At 47.9% G+C, this 25555-nt stretch overlaps 1 protein-coding gene across 2 annotated transcripts; it reads left to right on the forward strand.

The window, feature by feature from the left end:
- Positions 1–23188, forward strand: POLDIP3 (DNA polymerase delta interacting protein 3). 2 transcript variants are annotated; one of them, XM_060164634.1, is made up of 9 exons: positions 5–168; positions 10615–11005; positions 11765–11851; positions 13050–13145; positions 14903–15082; positions 15643–15720; positions 18530–18659; positions 19709–19775; positions 20850–23188. In XM_060164634.1, exons 1-9 carry the CDS (start codon positions 110–112, stop codon positions 21025–21027), a joined length of 1266 nt encoding a protein of 421 aa, XP_060020617.1. In that variant the 5' UTR covers positions 5–109; the 3' UTR covers positions 21028–23188. The 2 variants fall into 2 exon arrangements, with proteins under 2 accessions (XP_060020618.1, XP_060020617.1); XM_060164635.1 differs by lacking the exon at positions 19709–19775 and having other exon boundaries at positions 1–168; positions 20850–20993.
- Positions 23189–25555: the final 2367 nt, after the last annotated feature.

Here is a 25555-nt window from a genome sequence, read left to right on the forward strand (position 1 = left end):
ACTTCGTCAGCCGAACGCCGGAAGCCGCTAGTTGCTCCGTAGCGGCCGAAGGGGCGGGCTTCAGGGCTGAGGGACGATTAGCTGCTCGCGGCTCGCGCGGCGGTGCAAGATGGCGGACATCTCCCTGGACGAGCTCATCCGGAAGCGAGGGGCTGCGGCGAAGGGGCGGTGAGCGGCCTTTTCTCCTTTCGGGGTTCACGGCCCGAGTCTTAGCGGGGCTCGGGGCGGAGGAGGGAACGGTCTGGGCGCGACGCGGAGGGCCGTCTGCTCCCGCCCCCTGCCACAGCCGCGCTCCCCATTGGCCCGGCCGCCACCGCCGCCGCGGGCCCGGCCGCCCGGCTGCCCACTGGCTGCAGGCGCCGTCGCTCCGGCGGGCCGGGGGGAGGCCGGTCGGACCGCTGACGGCGGAGGGGCCGGACTGCGGGGCTTGTGGGAGCGGCCCGAGGGGCGCCCCGCGGGGGGCGGAGCTGCGGTTGTGGAGGGGACGCGCTGTCCGCGGCCCGGAGGGTCTCTCCGGCGCAGCCCCTCGTCTGAGGAGCCGGGCGCTGCCCCACGGTCTCAGCGCGGCCTCAGAGTTAGGACGACTGGAGTTGCGCGGGCAAGTGATTTGCTCAGACTCTGCCGGTCTGTTAGTGCCGAAGCCGAGATCCACACCCAGACCTTTAATTTCCAAATCTTGCGCCTGCTTGTTCTCTAACACTCGACTCCCTTTGTGCGGCATTTCAGGTTCTCTAAGCGCTTTGCTGCCCAGGCGGTCTTTGCTCTTTTCGCAGCCCTGCTGGCCCGCTCTTAATGTTTTCCCCATTTTCCAGATGAGGAGCTGGAGGCGGAGTGAGTTGCCCGAAGCCACGGAGAGCTGAGATCGGTGCCGAGTGCACTTTATGAGCTGGCTGAGTTGGCCTCAGGCTTGGGCAGAGAAACAGGTGGGACGGGGCTGGAGGCCGGCTGTTTCTCGATGGTTCGCAGAGAAGACTGTTCTGTATCGGGGTGAGGAGTCGCGGGGATGGTTCGCAGTTAGGTGCTCCGGACTTCCTCTGGACCTTCAAATGTTGTTAGTCATTTCCAGCCTTTGTGCGCTCCAGTTCACCTGTATGAAAGAGTGGGAACTTAGGCCAGTAGTTTTCCAGCACGCGTTAAATTAGTTCACATGTCCTGTAAACAGCCGGGTGTAAAGGTAGATGTAGTTTTCTCAGATAGTCATTGACTCCGCAGACGTGAATTTATTAACACTGCCTGCGTGCCTGTGGCTAGAAAATGGATTCTTTTACTCTCTGAAAGGTATCCCCCCCACCCTCACCTCTGCACACATAGCCACTGCGCCCGCCACCACGGAATTCACCAGCCAGCGCTTCACCTGGCTTCTGGTTCATGACAGGCACCCAGCATTAATTTACTCTACCATTACGTGTGAGTGGTTCTCTCCTAGGTCTTCCCTCTAGTAACTGGTGTGGAATTGGTGCTGGGTCCTCGGGCCACTTCTAAGCCCATCCAGGTCTCACAGGTTTGCTCGACAGTTGCCGAATGGGCCAGCTTCCCAGGACCTGCGCTTCCTGCAGTCACTTCCCTCTGTTCCTGACTGCAGGCCGTCTGTACTTTTTTTGGTGTTGATGTGTGCAGTCTTGTGTTGGGCATTGGGTGGGCATGCAGGGAAGGGAGGATATGTGGACCCCTGGGAAGAGCAGAGACTGTGCAGCCAGGCAGACCTGGTCCCTTGGCAAGGCCCATTGTTGGGTCTGTGCCTCCCTGGCCAGGTGACTTCTGAGCTGGGCAGTTTCCTCATTTGTAATAATGGTTCCTGGTAGGTGGTTGAGAGAATTAAATGAGAATGTAAGAATGTATATTTTAAAGTTTGTACCAGATAGTAAGGGTTTAGCAAATGACTTTAAAAGAGTAGAAGCCCAGGGCTTCCCTGGTGGCGCAGTGGTTGAGAGTCCGCCTGCTGATGCAGGGGACACGGGTTCGTGCCCCAGTCCGGGAAGGTCCCACATGCTGTGGAGCGGCTGGGCCCGTGAGCCATGGCTGCTGAGCCTGTGCGTCCGGAGCCTGTGCTCCGCAACGGGAGAGGCCACAACAATGAGAGGCCCGCGTACCGCAAAAAAAAAAAAAAAAAAAAAGAGTAGAAGCCCAAATCCCTTCCCCCAGGGGACATAATAGCTAAGCATTGGGGTCCTAGAGTCAGACTGCCAAGTTTCAATCCCTGCTTCTCCCACTTTCCATATGATCTTATGAAAAATTACTTAACCACTTAACCATGAAAATTACTTAACCATTACTTCATGCCTCTCTTCCCTTATCTATAAAACATGGATAATATTCACTTCATTAGGTGTTGTCAGGACTTAGTCAATCAGTGTATCTAAAGTACATCAGAAAGCATCTGATGGGTACTGAGTGCCCAATAGATGTTAGTTATCATCATCGTTAAGGAAGGCTTTTAAGTACAGAAGTAACATCCAGTCTTCAGTGTGAGAATATTGCTTTGCTTTTATGTGAAGATTGGATTGGGGGAAGTGCAGGCCAAGAGACAGTGTAGAAGAAACTGGACTGCATGCTGTGTTTGGATTAAACCTGCTGGAATCTCCATTTTTAGTTTGCTTGCATAGCCAGCAAAGGGAAAAACTAGATGGGGTGGGGAGGGAGTCCCCAGCAAGGACTGAAAGGTCTGAACAAATTTCAGTGAACAAACGTCAGTTCCTACAGTAAACAAATGGGTATTTTACATGCTTTCTAGAAGAAATCACCTTACTGGAAACTTTGGTTTAATGTAGCATGGATGTCCCAGGAAGAACTTTGTGCTTAATAATTTAGGAAGAAAGAACCTATGACCATCTCAGAAAACTTCTTTCCTCTTCTTAGTGGAAATAGCAAAGGACTGAGCCCGTGGAAGTGTGAATAACCCCTTTTCACAGGTCATGGAATTTGCTTGTTCTTCAGAGCAGCCATTCTGTTTTGTGTTCATCGGATTGTGTGAGTCAAGAAAGGTGTCATCATCATCATTATTACCTGGCCCCCAGTTAATCATCAAAAGGTTCCTTGATTAATATGAAATTAGAGAAAGGGGGGAATGATTTCATGGTACTTTATCCAGGCCATGGTGAGGTGCTCTCCTTCCCCACACACAGCACATCTCTAGTGGCTCCAGTTGTTCAAGACCCATAGATGAGTCCTTCCAGGGCAGCACTGGGCACCAGCTGTGGCGTGGGCCTGCCCCTCTTGTCGATTTCTTCCTTTAGATGTGAGAGTATCACTGGTTTGGTTAGTCAAGTCACCCCGTCTTTGGTTTGCTCAGTTCACCCCTCACAGGATAGCTATCTGTCACTCCCTCCATGTCGTTAGATGAAGGTGACACGGCAGCCTTAGTAGGGAAGTTGGGCCTTGAGTGTGCTGGAGGTGAGCAGCTCTGGGCCAGATGCATATGTGAGAGTCCTTGGAGCCATGGGGAGAGGAGGTTAGGGAACTTTCGAGTTCAGGCCAGGGCTCTGGTCCTGGTACTCACTACTGGTTTCCTTATTGAAATAAGGTGAAGGAAATTAGATCTAAAACAAGGAGGAGGTAAATGAGTTGCTACATTAGCTTAGAAGGGAAGAATTATAATTTAAAATGAAACATCTGCACAAGACTCTCTTGGAGGGTAAGGGGATCGTGTCTTGTTTTTCCTTGTGTCTCTAAAGCACATAGTTCAGAATTGACCCTCAGTAATTGTTAGAACTAAACTGTGTTTCCTCCCTAAGATGACCTCAACACACACGTTCTAACCCAGAGACCCCCATGGATTAAAATCCACTTTAGAATAGTCCAGGGTCCCCCTTGTGGGCCCGAATCCTTTGGACCGGACATCTGTGCAGAGCCAGCTGCCACTCTGCTCTCTACAGGTAGATCCAAGAGGGTGAGGCATTCCTAGCCTCAGACAGACCCTCCCTGGTCATGTGTATGCCAGGCTCCAGCAGGGGACTGGGGGAGGGGCACAGGCTCCAGAGGGCGTTTGCCCTCTCGCCCACACCACTCTTCCTAGGACCTGGTGGCGTGCCTGGGGAGCGTCTGGAAGCAGTGTACAGTTGCACTGTTTCAGGTGTGATGGGGCCAGGCAGTTAAGAGACTTGCTCAAAACCTCCCTCTCTCCCCATCCCGAACATTTACTGAGACCAGAAGTGCAGAATGTGTTTCAGGAACATCAGATAGTCTGCCGTGGGAGGTGAGGCTGCGGGCAGTGGGGGCCAGACTAGTGGTTCCACTGAGGGGTTGGGCTTTGTTAGAGAACTCTTAGCAGTTCTTGGAGCAGGAGGGTAACATAACTGGTTCTATGTTTTAGAGACCTGCTTCTAGCAGGAGTGTTTATTTGAAAAATTCCTGATGACTAATGCCTGCCATATAAGCAGTACTGCTGCTTGCTGGGATGAATGGCTGTCTTTTCATGCAGGGAGAGGAGCAATGATTATAAAAAGCCTGAACACTGAAACCCCCTAAAGCTGCTTATGAAAGGAGTTGAAAGAACTGGTGTAACCAGGGAACTGAATACATGGAATTGAGGGAAAGTAGCTTACTCGTGCTCTTGCGTCCACAGCTGTATCACCTCCCTCCCCAAAATGTACCTTTTTGTGCTGTTCAAATAGATAAAAATACCAGCACGGGACATCTTGGTGGTCTTCCTTGCTAGACAAGCAGTATGGTGTGTGGGTCTCTGGTGAGCACCCTGTCCGCCAGCCTCAGTGTGTGTGCTCACCCTCTCGTCTCTAGAGGGTACGCTATATCCCTGGATGTGACTGGAGTCCTAATTTTTTCCTTAGCTTGGGGACAGTATTCACCCTTCCTTAACTCCTTGAGTCCTGTTCTTTATTTTTGACCCACGCTTGATTTATTGGTATTTTAACTAGGTATAGTGAAGTTCAAATCCAGCTTTCACCATTACAGCTCTGTTATTTGGGATAGTTACTCTCCTTGAATCTCAGTTTCCTCATCTATAAAAGGTGGATAATAACCTAATTCTCAGAGTTGTGAGGGTTAAAGGAGGTGGGTCAGAGTTTATGGATTGTAGTAAGTGCTCAAAACTGTTAGTTGAGAGTGCCTTCTTTGTAAAATCTTTCATAAACCGTGGTAGCCAGTTGCCCCTTGTGTGGCCATGGCAGACATTGCTTATCAACCATAGACTTCTGTGAATTTTCAATGCAACACTTCAAACAGCCATTACAAATTATCAGAGAAGGGAAATTGTTGAGGAATATGAATAAATTAAGGTTTCAGAAGCCTAATCTCCCCCGCCCTTCCTTCTGCAAAGGTTTACTGTTCAGATCCAATTGGAATGAACCAGAAAACTTTTGAATCTGCCCCTTTCTTCATTCTCTGTTCAAGGATATGAATTTTGTTTTCAAGAATCTCATTGTTGGGACTTCCTTGGTGGCGCAGTGGTTAAGAATCCACCTGCCAATGCAGGGAACACGGGTTCGAGCCCTGGTCCGGGAAGATGCCACATGCCGCGGAGCAACTAAGCCCGTGCACCACAACGACTGAGCCTGCGCTCTAGAGCCCGTGAGCCACGACGCCTGAGTCCACGTGCCACAACTACTGAAGCCCACGCCCTGCAACTAGAGAAAGCCTGCGCAGCAACAAGGACCCAACGCAGCCAAAAACAAATAAAATAATTGTTTTTTAAAAAAAGAGAGATAAGCTGACAATCCTACATCCATTTAAAAAAGAATCTCGTTGTTCCTTTAATTATTCAAAATAGTTGCTTTCAGTAGCTTTTTCTTTTTTTTCTTGGCAATAATGTTTAATTGCTTGAATGACTGGTGAAATTGGGTAACTTGACTTTTTGAAAGCATAATTATGCCATTGGGTCTAGATTTGCCCAATTTTATGGTATTGTAAAATCATGGTGTATCACACGATAAGATCATCCCGCCTCCTGTAGTTATAAATATCAGGAACCTTTGGTAGGGGTACCCTGGTGATGGGAGGAGGTGGGATTTGGAGAAGACAGATGAAGATAGGAAATCTTCATTCAGGAGGCCAGGCTCAGGTTTGGGTTAGGATGTGTCTGACCTCCACTGTGTGGTGGACCTGGTCATCAATGAAGTATTCCACTGTCAGTGTGTATGCAGCCTGGTTCCCTTTGTAATGTCCACTCATTACAAAGAGACCAGCTGCTTTCTCTTCCGGGAGACCTTTCCTGAAGCTCCTGCAGCTCGGCAAGATCCTTGTGGGTCCCACTTTTGGAGTGAGGGCCAGAGTGGCCCTGTGCCATGGCTGTGTGGGTGCCCCTCTCTCAGCTGGGAGAGCGATTGGTGGCCAGGATCCTAGCAGGGCACTGGACCAGTTGGTGAGGGCTGGGTGGAGGACTGGCTTTGCAGGGGCAGTTTTCTCTAGGAGAAGCCCTTCCAGGGCAGCCACCCCTTCTCCCGTCTTACCTCCCCTGGGGCTTGGAGTAGGAAAGAGAGAAGCTTGGAATCTGTTATAATGGAAAGAGTCTGGAGTCTGGGGTCCAGTCCCAGCCATGCCACTAGCTCTTTGATTTGGTTTCTCCTCTGTAAAATGGAAGTGATGGCAGGTGATCTCAGAGATTGTGAGCCTAAAAGGAGAATGTAAGTTAGTAGCCCTGTAGGATCCCTGACATAGCTCTCTGAGCCTTTGTCATTCCCCTGGGGCACTGTTGACATAGGGGAGGAGCTGTAGGATGTACCGCCTGGGAAGCTCTTAATCCTGTGGATGATGCAGGCTTGTAAACAAATCATTGTGATGCTGCGTGGTAAGTGCTTTAATAGAAGCTTTATTCAGTGCTTTGAGGGCTCGAAGGAGAGAGCCTTCAGCTGTGGAAGTTATATGGGAGAAGTGAAGGAATGCTCTTGAGGGTGGGGAAATGGGGAGAACTTAAACGCCTCCTCAGCTCCCCCCCCCCCTCTGCGAGAGCAAAGACACTACAAGCTGTGGGCTGTAGGGGGCGCTCTCCACATTTGGTCTGCCTAGGGTGCCTTTTGACACTACTCTTTCCAGAAACCCTGGGCTACCTCTAAGCCCTCCCACGGCCCCACAGACTTTGTTTTGTTTTTAACATCTTTATTGGAGTATTATTGCTTTACAGTGTTCTGTTTCTGCTGTACAACAAAGCTATACATATACATATATCCCCATATCCCCTCTCTCTTGTGTCTCCCTTGCACCCTCCCTATCCCACCCCTGTAGGTGGTCACAAATCACCGAGCTGATCTCCCTGTGCTTTGCGGCTGCCTCCCCACTAGCTATCTGTTTTACATTTGGTAGTGTATATATGTCCATGCCCCTCTCTCACTTTGTCCCAGCTTACCCTTCCCCCTCCCCGTGTCCTCAAGTCCATTCTCTATGTCTGCATCTTTATTCCTGCCCTGCCTCTAGATTCTTCAGAACCATTTTTTTTTGGATTCCATATATATGTGTTAGCATACGGTATTTGTTTTTCTCTTTCTGGTTTACTTCACTCTGTATGACGGACTCTAGGTCCATCCACCTCACTACAAATAACTCAATTTCAGTTTTGGGGTTTTTTTTAACATTATAAATTTATTTATTTATTTATTTATGGCTGCATTGGGTCTTCGTTGCTGCACGTGGACTTTCTCTACTTGCGGCGAGCAGGGGCTACTCTTCGTTGCAGTGTGCATGCTTCTCTTTGCGGTGGCTTCTCTTGTTACGGAGCACAGGTTCTAGGCTCGCAGCTTCAGTAGTTGTGGCTCGTGGGCTCTAGAGCGCAGGCTCAGTAGTTGTGTCGCACGGACTTAGTTGCTTCACGGCATGTGGGATCTTCCCGGACTAGGGATTGAATCAGTGTCCCTTGCATTGGCAGGCAGATTCTTAACCACTGTGCCACCAGGGAAGTCCCCTCAGTCTCCCAGAGTCTCTACCTGAGAAAATAGAGCAGGGATGGACAAGCAGTCCTACCTACCCACCTTAAACCTAATCTGATTGATTCTGTAAATGACCCCTTCCACTCTCTCTTCCACCTGTTTTTTTGTTGTTGTTGTTGTTTTTAAATATTTATTTGGTTGCTCCAGGTCCTAGTTGTGGTATGCGGGATCTTCGTTGATGTGTGTGAGATCTTTCTTTAGTTGTGGCCTGCAGGATCTTTTTTTTACTTGTGGCATGTGAGATCTAGTTCCCTGACCAGGGATTGAACCCGGACCCCCTGCATTGGGAGTGCGGAGTCTTAACCACTGGACCACCAGGGAAGTCCCTTCCACCTGTTTTTTGTATAAACCCACTGGAAAGTACTTAAATCCTAATTTGCCATTTTTCAAAGAAAAATGACGTTATGCATCACTGCCTTAGGTCTGGCTCTGGCATAGTAGTGGCAGCAGGTGTTTTTCCACTATGCTTAGAATAACAAGATGAAGGTCCATGTTTTCTTTTACTGGTGCCAGGAAGACTCACCTTTGTTGCACTCCTGCTGTTAGCAGAGGAGCTGGTGGACAGTCTCACTTCAGCTGGCTGAGGAAGAAAGATGCAGTAGGAGAACCCAGTGGCTTGCCCACTATGAAGGATGCCTCCTGGGAGGCCTGTGCAGTGATGTGGGACATGGTATAGGAACTTGTTTATTCACTAGTTTTACCTTCTAACTCCAGGTCAGAGATTTTCAACACTGCTGTTCTCCAGGATCACCTGTCGAGTGAAAATGCATATGCCCAGGCCTTCACCCAGATTTTGGACTCAGTAGCTCTGGGGTGGGGTTGAGAGAGCTGTATTTTTTTGTTTGTTAGTTTTCTTTCCTTTTTTTAGAGCTATCTATATTTTTAAGAAGCTCCTTAGATGTTTCTGATACTGAGTCAGGGCTCAGCAACACTTACAAAGCACGGGGCAGTGAATCAGGAATGAGCCCCATCCGCCACTTCCCTCCCAGTCCAGGGTAGGGAGAGAAAGGAAGAACACAAAGGATAGTAGACACAAAGGAGGGCTGTCCTGGAAGAATCAGAGAGGGTTTCCCAAAGAGGAGGCGTAGGAGTTGGTGTCCCCAGGCAGGACACCTGCCACAGGACTGTTTGTGTGGCTGGAAGCCTTATGGTGGGGTGGGCAGAAGCCCACAGATCCCAGAGAGGACTTCCAGGATTGGACTAGAAGCGTCTTCTGTTTCCTCGCAAGCCATTAGAAGAGCCAACGAAGGAGCCCCAGAAGAGAATGGGACTTGTTTTATGGAGCTTCGTTCCTTTCCAGTTTTAACAGTTTCTGGATTGACATTTTTGTTGTTGCAGACTGTGATAAGTATATATTTGGTCTTTGTCCTGGCACACAGTTTCTAAAACCCTTGGAATTTCCTGAGTGATAAGAGTGATAGGAGCATCTTTTGTTCTAATGAGGCAGCTCTTGGTAGGCCCCTAGGGAGCTTCAGGACAGGGGCTGGTCACCAGAAAGACCTAGGCATGATTAGCCTGTTGGAACTTGCAGCTCCACCCCACTCCCTACCCTGGACCTCCAGGGAGAAAAGAGGGGCTAGAGATTGAGCTTATCATCAGTAGCCAGTGATTTGATCAATTATGGTAATGGAACCTCCATAGAAACCCCTATACAATTGAGTTTGAGAAACTTTGGGTTGGTGAACACATCCATGTGCCAGGAGGGTGGTGTTGCCATACCCTTTCTCTGTACTTTGCCTTACACATATCTTCTCTTTGGCTGTTCTTGAATTGTATCCTTTGTAATAAACTGGTAATAATAAGTAAACTGTTTCCCTCAGTCCTATAAGGTATTCTAGCAAATTATGTAACTTGAGGGGGGGGGGGTCGTGTGAACCCTCCATTTATAGCCCGTCGATCAGATGAACAGGAAGCCCAGGACTTGGAATTGACCTCTGACTTGAGGGCAGTCTTGTGGGACTGAGCCTTTAACCTGTGGAGTCTGTGCCAACTCTAGGTAGTTAGTGTCAGAATTGAGCTGTCAGACACCCAGTTGGTGTCTAGAGACTTAGAGAATTAGTTGGCGTGAGGAAAAAACCTACACATTTGGAGTCAGAGTATTGTGAATAGAAACAGTTCAGAGTGATTATTTTTCTGTCTACCAAGTCTTTATATCTTAGTCTGTTAGTCCTCTGGCTCCAAGCCAGACCCATGTGTTGGCTTTCTTGGTCCCAGCCCAGTGGGGATATCTGCCTGCCCTGGAGGCAGGAGGCTGCCAGAGGCCAGCTGGGCACCCTTCGTTAATCACTCAAGCTCTCTAAGCCTGTTTCTTCTACTGTAAAATGGGCATAATAATGCCTGCTTCACAGGGTGCTGAGAGTGCTGATTGAGAGCAAGGATGTGGAAGCACTTTGGAAACTGAAGTTGCTCTTCAGGTGTGTGGGGTTTTGATATCTGGGAAATATTCTTATTTTTTGTGGTATTGTTTGGCGGTGTCTATCATACTGTCTAAAAACACCTGGTCTGGGAGCAAAAACAGTCTTACCTGGTGATAGAAACCAGCAGGCCCTCCCTCCTAACGTTGTTTACAGTGCAGAGTTAAAAGTCATAAAACTACGGAAGTCTCTATTCATTGTTTCCTCTGACAGGGAGCAGGTTTCTGGTTTCTCCAGGACTTTCTTTGTTTCCGGTATTACCATGGCTCTACTTCCACAGCCTGCTGTTGATATCCAGATCCTCTTAATGTTGCAGTTTTTATTTGCAGGCTCAATGCCAGACCAGGAGTTGGAGGTGTCCGATCTCGTGTTGGGATCCAACAGAGCCTTCTCGGCCAGCCAGCACGCACAGCCACCTTCCAGCAGAGATTTGATGCTCGGCAGAAGATTGGCCTCTCAGATGCCCGGCTCAAGCTGGGAGTCAAGGATGCCCGGGAAAAGCTTTTGCAGAAAGATGCCAGGTTCCGGATCAAAGGGAAAGTGCAAGATGCCAGAGAGATGCTGAATTCCCGCAAACAGCAGAGCACGGTGCCCCAGAAGCCCCACCAGGTGGCTGATGCCCGGGAGAAGATCAGCTTGAAGCGGAATTCCCCTGCTGCCTTCATGAGCCCACCCATCGGGACAGTGACCCCTGCTCTGAAGCTCACTAAAACCATCCAGGTAGGTTGTGGCTCCTGTCACAGATTCCTGGAAACCAGTAACAGCTGTAGTTTCAGGCCAAGGACCAGGAGTGTTTAGGCAAAGTGACAGTTCCCCCAGCTGTTTGTGTAGTAACCATATGAGGTAGGCAAGATATCATCTCACTTTTCTGTAAAAGAAAAGGGTGGGGGGTAGTCCAGAGAAATTAAGTGATTTTCTAAGTGAGATAGTAGTAGAGGGAAGTGAGAGGAAAGGACAAAACATTGACTGAGCTCGTGCTATGTAGCAGGTACTTAACATGTATTCCTCACTGCAACCATGGATTATTACCCAGCTTTATAAAAGAAGAATCTAAGTCTCAGAGATGTGAGTAATTGTGCACAGTTACACAACCGGTCAGTGGGAGGGAGGACCAGGATAGAAGCCCAATCAGACCTGGCTCTTAGTGCAGGGTCTTGGCCACCTGCACAGCCGCTGCCCCAAAGGGAATGGAAACAATATCATTTAATCTTCTCAGCATCTTTGGTAAAAGGAACAGCAGCAGCAGTGAACATTTATTAAGCCAGGTTCATTGAGCCCTGCAAATGCATTGTCACATGGTCTCTGGGATGATGAGTCTTCCTGTCGCTTTCCTGCTTTGGGCATAAGGCGGTCTTGTAGGGCCTTTTACCACAGACCAAAACTGAGTGCCCACCATATTTTAAGTTAAGTGATCCTCTACTCATATAGAGAACACATGCAGGCCCTGTGGGATGAATTGTGACCACTGGGTATTTCTAGGTTCCACAGCAGAAGGCCATGGCACCAACTCATGCCCATCCTGCTGGAATGAAGATCAACGTCGTCAATAACCACCAGGCCAAACAGGTGGATTGTGTGTGTGTGTATACACACGTGTGTGGTTTTGTTTGTTTGTTTAAATTTTTTAATATTTATTTATTTATTTTGCCTGTGCTGGGTCTTAGTTGCAGCATGCGGACTTCTTAGTTGCGATGTGCAGACTCTTAGTTGCGGCACGCAGACTTCTTAGTTGCAGCACGCATGCAGGATCCAGCTTTCCGACCAGGGATCAAACCCAGGCCCCCTGCATTGGGAGTACGGAGTCTTACCCACTGGACCACCAGCGAAGTCCCCCACACTTGCGTGTTTTGATGTGGCCTTCCAAGTGGATTAACTGAGGCCTGGCCCAAGGTTCCAGTTTGAAGAGTTGGAGGAGGGATTAATTACATTTGACACTTTTTGCAGTGTATGAGTTTTAAAAAGAAATTTCTTAAATGCATAGGGAGAGAGAGGCAAATTGAAATTTTTTTTATTTTTATTTTTTTTATAAAAGTAGTATGTGCTTATACAGAAATTTTGCAAAACAGAGAAAGGTTAAGGAAGGGGATAAAAAAGTCCTCACGCTCTGGCTCTCTACAGCCAGCCCCTGTTGAAATTCTGCCCTGGTTCCTTCCTGTGTTGTGTATGTGTGTGTGTGTGTGAGATTATTATTTATTTAATGCATAGTTGTAGTTGTGATTATGTTATTATCCAGTTTCATGTTGTTTGTTTTCACTTTATAACTCAAGCGTTTTTCTGTTTCACATTTACTGTAAACATTTTAATAACTGCTTGATCCATTGAGTTGACATTCGAGTTTATTTCAACCATTTTCCTGTAATTTCCACTGTTAGAAATCCTTCTATGAACATCTTGGAGGAAAAAAGCTTTTTCTAGAGTTTGGGTTTGTTTCTATAGGCCAGATTGCCTGGCACAGACTTTGTAAGCCAAAGGATATAAACAGACATTTTAGGGGCCCTTGATAGGTAACTACAAGGTACCCACTTGTAGAAAGGTACTTCTGATGTAACTGGAATTGCAGCACTTTCATTGCGCCCTTGGGGGCAGGGAGGCAGCCTGCCAGAACTTGAGCCCCAGTCTCCCAGACCAGTTTCCCCAGGCACTCCCCCTGCACCCACTTCTCCCCCCACCTCACTTACTCCAGCCCTCATCTCCCTGTTGTCCTTACTCCAAATGTCTGTTGAGAGCCTGCATACCACGTTAGCTTATATTTCTTTATTTTCAGAATTTATATGACCTGGATGAAGATGATGATGTTATAGCTCCCATTCCTAGTAAACAGATGAAATTTGCAGCCTCAGGCAGCTTTCTCCACCACGTGGTATGACATCTTACCTTCTTCCTACACTCTGGGTGTGTCTGATCAGGTTCATGGGAGAGGTGGTGGAGAGTAGGGCCTTTCAATTCAGAAATATTTCTTCATTTGGGTCATGAGATTATCAAAACCGGAACTAGTCCAACCCCTGGCTTTTATAAATGCTGAGACCAGCAGCGCATCCACTGACTTGTTCAAGATCCCACAGATAGTGAAGTGCAGAGCTGCAGCTCCCAATTGCTGTGTCTGAGTCACTGCAGGGGAAATATGAGTGATCCCACAGGACAGAATCACATTTTATTTCCTTTGTGGCAGGACATTCTGCCTGGTCCCCTTCCTTCCATGGTCAGCAGCTCTGGCTCCATTCTTGAGTCTGGATTCCCTTGGCAGTGTGTTAGCAAGAATAAACTGAGCCTTGCCTGAAGGCTCCACCAGGTGCAGCCTGCATGCAGGGAAAGCTCGATGGACTAGGATGCTGATGCAGAGAAGGAAAGAAAGTAGTTCCTCGGAATATCAGGGACCTCTGAACATCATGCTCAGCTCAGTGCATGCAGCCAGATTACACATAGGGAGGCAAGTGGGTGCCCAAGCTAAGTGCCTTTGTTTGGTCTTCAGAGACCCAAAGACTCAGTTTTGGTCACTGCACTGAATATGTGGACTAATTTCCTGGTTACCGTTGAAGCTCTTAATGTGATGTGTGAAGCTGAATGATGCCAGTTTGTTACAAAGGGGCTGGGCCTTTCCTAACTCAGTTAGTGGCTAACCCTAATTGGAAAAAACCCTGTGTTTATATTAACTTATTTAAGACTTCCTTTCCTTCCGACCCTGTGAGATGGGTACTATTATTACCCCTATTTTACGGATGAGGAATTAGGCACAGAGAGGTGAAATAAATCTGCTCAGCTTGTAAGTAGTGGATCAAGGATTTAAGCCTAAGCAGTCTGGCTCCCAGGCTATGTGTTTAACCACTACACTCACTGGCTCTTGAGACTCAGAAAACAGCTTGAGAAATGTGGGATCCAGCATGAATCTAGATTCACCTGGATTGGCAGAAGCTGGTGAATTGACCCTGTCCCATCATCTGCCTGTCTGGCTGCTGCATTCCTCCTTTTTCCTACGACAAGACCACCTGCCACTTCTGCCTCATGCATTTTTTTTTCCTCAGACACATTAAAACCAGGGAGTTCACTGGTTTATATTTCCAAGGGATCACATCCGCACTTAGGGGTAACAGGGGAGTGAGGGATGGAGCTGTTTCTGCTGCTTTGCACATGCTGACTCTGCCAGCATGTCCCTGACAGTCTGGGAGCTGAGGAGGCAGGGCTACACATTGTTCCTCTGTGCAGAACAGGGACCAAAAAGCTGGGAGTCCAGGCCTTCTTAAGAGTGAGTTCCTATTCCCAGCCAGCCCATCGTCATAGAAGCGTATCTAGGAGTGAACCTGACCCCGAGCTTTTGGCCTCTTAACTCCAAATTGTAGGGTTTTTATAAAGTCTAAACGGTATGGGTGAGCCTGTGGCTCCTGTTCAGGACTGTGTGGAAGCTTCTTGGAAAGGGCCTCCCACACTGGAAAGTGGCTTCTGTGAACACACGTGCAGGCCGTTTTTCTCTCCTCCTGCCCCTTCCCTGGCAGCTGGCACCTTTCTGGCTTTACATCGATAATGGAACTGGGAGGTGGGAGGCCTTGAGATACTGGGGGTTGCCAGCCCCCTGGGGTGTCTGGGTCCCTAGCTTTTCAGATTCCTCTCTTCCTCTTTGTTTAGGCTGGGGTGAGCAGTTCCAAGCTTTCCATGTCCAAGGCCCTTCCTCTCACCAAAGTGGTTCAGAATGATGCATACACAGCTCCTGCTCTCCCCTCCTCTGTTCGAACAAAAGCCTTGACCAACATGTCCCGGACGTTAGTGAACAAGGAGGATCCCCCCAAAGAGCTGCCGCCTGCTGAGGTGAGGTGAAGGTGAAGGAGAGGAAGTGACCACACTAGTTGAGAGTTAGCCTGTGCTGGGTGGGCAGTGTGCTGTGTGCATCCTGTTGGGTCCTCATAGTGCCTTTGAGGTGGGCATTGCCACCCCTGTTTTACAAATGAGCAAACCAAGATCCAGTGGCCCCTGCCCTCAGAGAGCTCACAGGCAAATAGGGAAAACAGAGCTGCAGACAGAGCACTGTGCCCGGTGATACAACAGAGGGCTGCCAGGAGCACTGAGGAAAGAGCATCTAATTCAACTGAACAGATACGGGAAGGCTTTAAAGAGAAAGCGCCATCTGAGCCGGGCGGGTCGTGAAACGTGAATGGCCTTCCAGGCAGAGGCTCGGCCCGAAAGGGCCTGGCGTATTTGGGAGATGATGAGAGGTTCCATTCCCTGGCATAGGGTGATGGGGGCATGATTAGAGGGGCCCAATTGTGACAGGCTGTCCATGGGGGTTTCCTCTGGGCCTTCCTGGTCGTTTGCCTGAAGTGAGCTCTGCCGTTCACTGACTTCCGGTAACGTTCTTTTGTCTGTGGCAGCCTGTCCTCAGCCCTTTGGAAGGCACCAAGATGACCGTGAATAATCTGCACCCTCGAGTCACCGAGGAGGACATTGTTGTGAGTACTGTGGCCTGCCAGAATTTCAAATCTCAAGCCACTTCTGTTTCAAGGGTCCCCAAGAGCACCCCCCGGTTAGCTGATTCTCTAAGAGGACTCACAGGACTTAGCATAGAGTTGTATCAGGGCTAAGATTCATTACAGGAACAAAGCAAAATCAACAGAGGGAAAATGTTCGTGGGGCAAAGGCTGGAGGAAAGCACACTCAAACTTCTGGAGTCCTCTCCCATTGGAGCCACACGGGATACACTTTATTCCCCCAGCAGTTGGTTGTAATGACATGTGTGAAACCAGGGAAGCTCATTAGAGACTCAGTGCCCAGGGTTTTTATCAGGGACGAGTCATGTAGGCACCCTCTGCCTAACACCAAAATTCCAGACTCAGAAGGAAAGCAAGTGTTTAGCATAAACTGCATTGTCGGCACAAACAATTTAGGCTCAGTGCGCCACTCTTATCAGTTAGGGTTATGGGAGCCCTCCCAGAATCTTAAGTTCCCAGATGCCAGCCAAGGGCCAGCCTTGGAAGCAGACCTTCCAAAAGAGAGCAGTCAGGCCAGGTATGTGAACCCTTTTCCTCACAGCTTCTAAACCAGAGCCAGGGGAATTCCCTGGTGGTCCGGTGGTTAGGACTCGGCACTTTCACTGCTGGGGTCTGGGTTCAATCCCTGGTCGGGGAACTAAGATCCTGTAAGCCATGCAGTGTGCCCCCCCCCCCAAAAAAAACCTAAAACAACAAAAACAGAGCCAGGTGCCCAACCTAAATCTCAGGGCCATGGAATTGTGCTAGAATGGGATCATTTAGTCCCACTGTGCAAAATCCAGTGGTTCATATTTTCCTCAGTCTTTGGAATTTCTTCCTCCTTTAGGGGTTTTCATGATAGCTCCAAAGTAAAAGGGATGAAATGGACTGGTGTTACCTAGTGGTTGGCCCCTCTGGATTGCGCTTCTGGTCCATCCTGTCCCACCCTTGGCAGTCATGGGCAAAACCCAATTCAGGTACCTAGTGAAGGGTGGCCCAGACTTAGCCAGGACTTTTCTTTTCTTTTTTTTTTTTTTTTTTTACATCTATATTGGAGTATAATTGCTTTACAATTGTGTGTTAGTTTCTGCTTTATAACAAAGTGAATCAGTTATACATATACATATGTTCCCATATCTCTTCCCTCTTGTGTCTCCCTCTCTCGCACCCTCCCTATCCCACCCCTCCAGGCGGTCACAAAGCACCAAGCTGATCTCCCTGTGCTATGTGGCTGCTTCCCACTAGCTATCTATTTTACGTTTGGTAGTGTATATATGTCCATGCCTCTCTCTCGCTTTGTCACAGCTTACCCTTCCCCCCTCCCCATATCCTCAAGTCCATTCTGTAGTAGGTCTGTGTCTTTATTCCTGTCTTACCCCTAGGTTATTCATGACATTTTTTTTTTCTTAAATTCCATATATATGTGTTAGCATACGGTATTTGTCTTTCAGCCAGGACTTTTCAACCTCATTTTCATTCAGGCACCAATAAGACTGTTAAAGAACCCAGATGTCCTTTTTACTCAACTGTTAGATCACAGAATGAATGCAGCTGGACTCCAGCCTCTCCCTGCAGCTGAGTCCCAGGTTCTATAACAGCCCACACTGGCCGCCACGTTTGTTAATGGTTTTAATTGTGAAATGTGAGTGCTGGGTGATCACTTTGTGAACAGTGCACATGAGAATAGAAATTGTTGCCTACTTTGTATAAGACTTGACAAATTAGAAAGAAAGCAATTTTTTTCCTGATTATAAAAGTAATAATAGCTTTTATTTATTGAGTTAATTATAGCTATTATTATTTATATACTTACTGTGTGGCAGGCATTTTGTATGCAGGATCTTTGAAATTACAGAGGAATGAAAAACGAATTACTGTAATGATTACTACTCATAGTAAACTGCCAATAATCATAGTGAACTGCCAATAATAGTCATCCTCACCTCTTTTCTACCCAAATAGGTAATGTTAAAAGAAAAACTAATAGAGTTAGAATCACACTTAGTATTCAGTTCCGTATCTTGGTTTTGATATGTAGCATTTTCCCTTTTATCATTAGAAACAAATCATTTCAACGACCTTTTCGTAAATCTTCTTTTTGTCCCTATAACCAACTTGTGAAGGCAGTTGCAGGTGAAGAAATGGCTTGGGTGCTAGTTGGCCTTTGCAGTCTGTATCCATATAGGATTCCCTCTCTGGCCTCAGTCTGTGAAATGAGGAGGGATTGGAGTTGGAATAAATGATGATGATGACACAGGTGTACAAAGCACTGCCTTGAAAACGATTTCAGTTGAAACCCCTCAATCTAGCCAAACCAGGATGATTGGTCACCCTATATAGAACTCCAGAATTTGTGTTTCTAACTGATTTCCAGATGATATATTAGCCACTGTCTTTGATGAGCCTATATGTCTGTCCATTCTCATTACAGACACTCTTGACAGAAATTCCGTATTCCATAACTATTACCCTTGTTGAGGAAGTGGGCACTGAGGCAGGAGGACTTTGGGGGTGACTTGGAGTCACAGGGACTCCAAGGCTTGTAAGCCCAGACTCAGTTCTCACTGCCAGAACAGCTCTTCCCCTCATCTGGTTCCAGGTTGAGGCCTGTGGATGTCCCAGGACCACCTAAAATGGAGCCTCCCTGAAATCTTGGCTGCTGGGCATGTTCAGTCAGAGTGCGGCCATCAGTCAACCCAGAGCCCTGTCTGGAATGTGTGAATGGCAGGCTGGAAGGATGACTGCCCAAAATTCTCCCTCAACCCTAACTAACTCCTCTTGTTCTTCACAGGAGCTTTTTTGTGTTTGTGGAGCCCTGAAGCGAGCTCGGCTGGTCCATCCTGGGGTAGCAGAGGTGGTCTTCGTGAAGAAGGATGATGCCATCACTGCATATAAGAAGTATAACAACCGGTGTCTGGATGGTAAGTCAGGGAGAAAGCAGCCACCTCACCTTGCTGCTCCTCACTGCTCACAGCAGGCCTTCCTCTGAGATGGGTGGTTTGACCTCCTGGTGCATTAAACCCCCCGGGGCCACCTGTGTAGTAAGAGCAAGCAGAGATGTTATGTTTTTAATTGAAGTATAGTTGAATTACAATGTTAGTTTCAGATGTACAGCACAGTGATTCAGAGATAGATACACACACACACACATTCTTTTTCAGATTCTTTTCCCATATAGGTCATTACAAAATATTGAGTATAGTGCTATACAGTAGATCCTTGTTGGTTATCTCAGCCTCTGCTTTTTTATTGGATTATTTAATCCGTTCACACTTTATGTGGCTTTCTTTTGCATTATATGAAAATCTAGTGCAGCATTTTAGTTCTTTTAATGATTTTTTTCCACTATATTTTTTGAGTCACTTTCTTAATGGTTGCTCAAGGGTTTACAGTATACATTGTAGGTTATCAGAATCTATTTCAGGTTAGTATTAATGCAGTTGCAGTGAGATTTAGAAATATTACTCCTATAGGGCTCTATTCCCTCTTCCCCTTTTTTTGTGCTGTTACTGTTACACTTATCACATGCTATATAAAGTGGGAATCCAGTCCTTGTAAGGTTAATCCTTCATGGACAAAGTAGACATCTGAACATAGACTTTGAATCTTTTTTTCACTTAATTTTATACCGTAAGCATTTTCCCTTACTACTTGTTTCACAAACAAGTTTGGATTGCTTCATGCTGAGTCCACTTTTTCCCTTACTTTGACTCTGATCTCCTGCATGAAGCCAGTTCTGTTGCCACTTGGCTTCTTGGTGCCATCATTGGCAAGGTTTCATGGACCTCATAACCCTGGGGTTTTCTTAGTCTCTGGCTTTGCCAAAACCTGACAGCCCCATCCCTAGCTGTGCAGCCAGAGCTGCCAGTGGTGTACGCTTTGACTCCTGGTAATGAAAATGGCAGTCCATGTCCTTTTGTGTGAGGAGCTGAAGTCCCATGGCAGAGCCTTTTCTTTTTTGGTTTTTCAGGGCAACCAATGAAATGCAACCTCCACATGAATGGGAATGTTATCACCTCAGACCAGCCCATCCTGCTGTAAGTTCCAAAGGTGGGGTGCTGGGGACCAAGTGGAGCTTTTCTGCTTGCCTACTCTGCATGATCATCTCTCTGTTCTGAGGGGTAAACTGCCTGTATCACAGCTCCATTCCATTTCCTCTGCTCTGATAGTTGGCAGCCAATCAGGAAGCTTAAATTTGTACAAAGTAGCTTGTCACATCATTTCTGCAGGGGATTGACCCCACAGGGGCTAACATTAAGACCTCGTTCCCAGCCTTATAATTTAGAAACACCTGAGAAGAAAGTGGCGAGCAGGCCAGTTGTGTCCCTCTTTGCATAACTGTGTGTGCGTTGTCTGGGTGAGCGGAAAACCCTGCCTCCTCATGATTGACTCTGGGGGGCAGTGCTGGGTGCTACCCCTTGTTTTGTTACATACCCAGGCATACATTGCCTGGTCCAGGACTGAGGACTTTTTGAAGCCTGAGATGCAGAAAATGTCTAGACTGACATTCAGAAGGAAGTCCTTTTGTAGACAAGGATACACAGACCCAGGGAGAATGTTAGCCTTGCCAAGGTGGGAGGGGTAGTGTGGGGCAGGCCTGAAATAGACTTTGAAATACCGAAAGACGGCACTTTGAACCCTGGATATTGCGTCGTGTGACTTACATAAGTTTCTTAAACCGTGTTCCAGGATTAAGTTGTATTCTGAAAAATGTGCGTTTTATGACCTAGTGAGTTTGGGAACCACTGGGCTAAACCCAGTTAAATCTATAAGACTTCTCAGAAGTGTGTTTGACCATCCCTGAGGGACATGCAGTGTTTCCTAAACTTAAAACTTTAAGTTTTCCTAAACTAAAACTAAAGTTTCCTAAACTTTAAACTTAAAACTTTAAGTTTTCCTAAACTTAAAACCCCAGATCATAGCAGACTGCATCTCAATTGTCTCATCAGCAAATTTAAAAAATGATAGGTTTGCTATAAGAAATGGAGTAAAAGGGTACGGAAAGCATTATGTTTGGTGCTCAGCTTTTGAGAGATCCTCAGCTAACAGTGGGACCTCTCTCTACGTAAGGGAAACCCACAAGGACTTTGACTTTTCTCTGCTCTCTACAGACGGCTGAGCGACAGCCCCTCAGTGAAAAAGGAGAGTGAGCTGCCTCGCAGGGTGAATTCTGCCGCCTCATCCAACCCTCCTGCCGAAGTGGACCCTGACACCATCCTGAAGGCACTTTTCAAGTCCTCAGGGGCCTCTGTGACCACACAGCCCACAGAATTCAAAATCAAACTTTGAGCTGGGGAGCGAGACAGCCAGAAGCGGGGGCAGAGGAGGGTGGCTCTGTTTCCCAAAACAAAGCTTGTGACCTATGGGCCATTGGACTGGAGGCCCCTGAGCGTGGGAAGGGTCGCCGGGGGTAGAGAGCTTCCTCACTGGATGGTACCCGCCTTTCTGTGTTGTGTTCTACCCTGTGCTCTTCTGTATGTTAACATTTCCTGTAGTATGTCTCTTCTCTCTCCACCTCATCACCAAGGTAAGCTTGTGTTGCTCAGAGTGTCTCCCCCTAAACTCAGCCCTAAATTGTTTTTTTCTATCTGGAAATGGTGCCCTGAATTCTCTGGGTGGCCTTCTTGAGGCCCAATGGAATGCAGACCAGGGGCTGTTTGAAGGACACTGCTCTTTCTTCAGGGGTGAGGGTTTGACTCCCCTTTCTCTTTTTTAAACTTTTCGAAGTGGGGAATGGAAGCCCCTGCCATCCTAATAGGAACCAGGTCAGCTCAAGATTTCTGCCGCTCACTCTCCTGGTCAGTGGAGGTGGCCTAGGTGGGGATCAGGTCACAGGCCCCTTGTCCTCTCACCGCAGTTGGCTCCAGACCAGTGTGGTCTGGAGAGGATCCTGTGGCAAGGGCAGGGTGAGACTTGCTTTGCTAGGAAGAGTGCACCGCTGGCTCTTGGTTTGGGGGACCTGTACTGTCTCTGTCAACCTAGAGTAAATTCTTGAGTTCACACTCCCCTCTTCCCTTGCGTTGTGCCGAGTGCCCCACCCCAGCTCTCTTGGCCTTCTGGGTGTCACTGCTGGGAGGGGCTTTCATCATTAGCCTGCCATTTCTCATGCAGTACAGCATTGTCACACCCTGGTTTTGGTGCAAATGCCAGCTCTCTGCTAGTTGGGTGTTTCAAAGGGTCTGCCTCCCGTTCTGTGACTCTGTGGGTCTGGGGGGTTATTTGAATAGGAGTTGTTGACTTACTGCTAGATTTTTTCTTCTGGCCTTAGGTACAGGAACAGGACAATAGTTAGGGATGCTTAGAGGCAGCATATATCCAGCAGCCACCAGGGGGCACTGCTCCACTGTTGTGAGGGACCCACCCTGACGGGAGGGTATTTTCCTGCCTTGGCAGTCGGGGTAGGGGAGCGATGGGTGGTGGGGAGGGAGGTGAAAGAGCAAAGCAGCCTTTCCAGGCAAGCTGGTGAGTTGTTCCCTCAGTATGGTTCCAGGCATTTGGGGCAAAACTGTAGAACCTGGGGCAGCCCCAGAATATACCAGCACAGCATCGCTCCAGTGACATTCATTCTCAGTTTCCTGCCGGTTTGTTGGGACTGTAAAGGGAAGCCAGCCTAGCAGAGCTGGCATGTTTTGGGGAGCAGGATTCTGAGAGGGCTACAGATCAGTAGCAGGTGGTATGGAAGGCACAAGCCTAGAAAGCATAAACGGGACCTGAGACACTAAGGATCTCTCGTGACCTACTTGGGGCCAGTCCAGTGAAGAAAAACCTGGAAACTCATGTTTCCACAGAGTTAAATCTGTCAAGCAGGGGGGACCCAGGGTTTGAACCGAGCTCAGTCCTCCAGGTCTGAGGTTGCCCAGGCCTGGGAAGCCCGAGGAATCTGCCTGTTGCTGCTCCACTTTCTAGTACTTTAAAGAAGGCTGCTTTCGTTCCCTTCTCCCTCTTTGAATGGGTGCAAACTTAGTTCTCTTCAGCAGCTGGGAGACACGCCTCCTACACTTTACCCTCCTTGGCCCCAGAGAATGTCCATAAGACACTAGGACCTGGTTTCGCAGGTACTGGAGACAGATCACTGCGTGGACTCTGCTTTCGGGAGGGACGGTACGTATCCCGACTGCATGGCTTTATCTTCCTGTCTCCCCTCCAGTACCATGCCAGGCTGCTCTGCTTATCACAGGGTTTCAGTGAGCCCACCTGCAACTGCCTGGCCATCTGGGCCCTGTCCTCTGGCTGGCCATATGGTACATTGCAGGGCAGAGCCTGTTTGCCCCCCTGTTCTACAGGATGGCATCGTGGGAAACAGAAGGTGGTAGGCCAATCCTTGTGTCCTTCACCTCCCACTCCCCTGCATTCCCCATCTGTGTCTCTTTTGTTCAAAAGGAGAGGAAGAGGCATTAAGGGATGGAGGAGACTGTGTTACCCATTTCTGAATAAACATTTGTTATTCCTACTTTAGAGCTGTCATTTCTCAAAAGATTATGCTAAGAGGCCTCATGGAATTTGGCACAAGGGAACGAGGATTTGCCTCTGCTTTACGGCTCACCAGCTATGACCTTGGGACAGTTGTTCCCAGGACTCACTGAACTGCAGTCTCCGCAGCTGAGAGAATGTGAGCATCAGTGTATTGGAAGCACCTGGCAGAGGAACTCGGTACCTTCTGGGCCTAAAGTGCCTCACTGTGTATTAAGCATGGTCAGCTCCAACATAGTAAGGTCTGTTCATAGGGAACAGGGGAGCCTTTGCCTTGGAAGTTACACTTACGGGTGAAATTTACTTCTTAGATCAACTATGCATTAGAAAAAAAGAAATTATACACACAAAATTTATCATCTTAACTATGTTTAAGTGTACAGTTCAGTGGTATTAAATACATTCACATTGCTGTACAGCCATCACCACCATCCACCTCCAGAGCTTTTTCATCTTGTAGGAGCTGAAATTCTCCCTTAAACACCAGCTCCTCATTCCTCTCCTGAGATCCTCCCCTGCCCCTGGCAACTACTGTTCTATTTTCTGTCTTTATGATTTTGACTACTCATGTAAGTGGAGTCAGACAGTATTTGTCGTCTTGTGACTGGCTAATTTCACTTAGCATAATGTCCTTAAGGTTCATCCATGTTGTAGCATGTGTCAATTTCCTTTTTAAGGTTGAGTAATATTCCACTGTATGTATATACCACATTTTGCTTATCCATTCATCTGTTGGACACTTGGGTTGCTTCCATGTTTTAGCTGTTGTGAATAATACTATGAACATGGGTGTACAAATATCTCTTCAAAACCTTCAAGACCCTGCTTTCAATTCTTTGGATATATACCCAGAAGTGGAATTGCTGGATCATGTGGCAGTTCTATTTTTAATATTTTGAAGAATCAGCATTCTGATTTCCACAGTGGCTGCACCATTTTACATTCCTATATGGGAAGATGGGATGGAAGTACTTATCCCTATCCTTTCCACTAAATACAACCCTGGATATTTTATATAAAACAAACATAAGACTGGAAGGTGGAGAGAAGAAAGACTGGCTGGGGACCTTGGGACCCAATGAACGACTGGCATTGAGTTCCCTGGGTTTTCTTTTTGCTTCATATAAGCCAAGCTGGGTGCTAGAGAAGCAGACCAACAACCAAAAAACCCAAGTGAGGACCGGAAAGGGGTTAGCTTAACGAAGACGGAAAGAAAACTAGTGAAACACCACGGGAAGAACTGCAGCCCCACCTTCACCAGTAAACGCCAAGTTGGGTCCTAGACTTCCAATCCTTGCTAGGCTGTACTGGGGGCACCCCCAGATCTCTGCAGGGGTGGAGTCAAGAGAAGGCCGGATAGGGAGCTGGGACTTTAAGTTGATGTCCGTGGAGGCCACGGGAGGAGAAATGGGGCACCCCAGCCCCTCCCAACCAGGGTTTTAGTAGAGGTGTGGTGGGATGATGGAGCTCACTGCCACCCACACCTGGCAGTAATGAAGCAGTGCCTTTTCATGCCCGTCAGAGGAGGTGTGCTGTAGGAAGATTTAAATAAGATCCAGAGTCTTCTTCCAATGCAGGGGACACGGGTTCGAGCCCTGGTTCAGGAAGATCCCACATGCCGCGGAGCGGCTGGGCCCGTGAGCCATGGCTGCTGAGGCTGCGCGTCCGGAGCCTGTGCTCTGCAATGGGAGAGGCCACAACAGTGAGAGGCCCGCGTACCGCAAAAAAAAAAAGATCCAGAGTCTTCTTAACATAATACCCAAAATGTCCATGTTTCAGTCAAAAGTCACTCATACCAAAGATCAGGAAAATCACACCCTGAAGGAGAAAAGACAATGGACATCGACACCACGATGACAGAGATGTTAGAATTATTGACAGGGATTTAAAAGTGGCCATCATAAATGTGTTGATGAGCAATTAACACTGCAACAAGTCTCAGCAAGGAAATAGAAAATGTAAAGAACCATTTAAAGTCAAAAAATACAGGGCTTCCCTGGTGGCGCAGTGGTTAAGAATCCGCCTGCCAATGCAGGGGACATGGGTACGAGCCCTGGTCTGGGAAGATCCCACATGCTGCAGAGCAACTAAGCCCGTGCGCCACAACTACTGAGCCTGCGCTCTAGAGCCTGCGAGCCACAACTACTGAGCCCACGTGCCACAACTACTGAAGCCTGCGCGCCTAGAGTCTCTGCTCCGCAACAAGAGAAGCCACCATAATGAGAAGCCTGCACACCGCAACGAAGAGTAGTCCCTGCTTGCGGCAACTAGAGAAAGCCTGTGTGTAGCAACAAAGACCCAACACAGCCAAAAATAAATAAATTTTTTAAATGTATTTAAAAAAAAA

This window comes from Lagenorhynchus albirostris, chromosome 11 (genome assembly GCF_949774975.1).
Source record: "Lagenorhynchus albirostris chromosome 11, mLagAlb1.1, whole genome shotgun sequence".
Lineage (NCBI taxonomy): Eukaryota > Metazoa > Chordata > Mammalia > Artiodactyla > Delphinidae > Lagenorhynchus > Lagenorhynchus albirostris.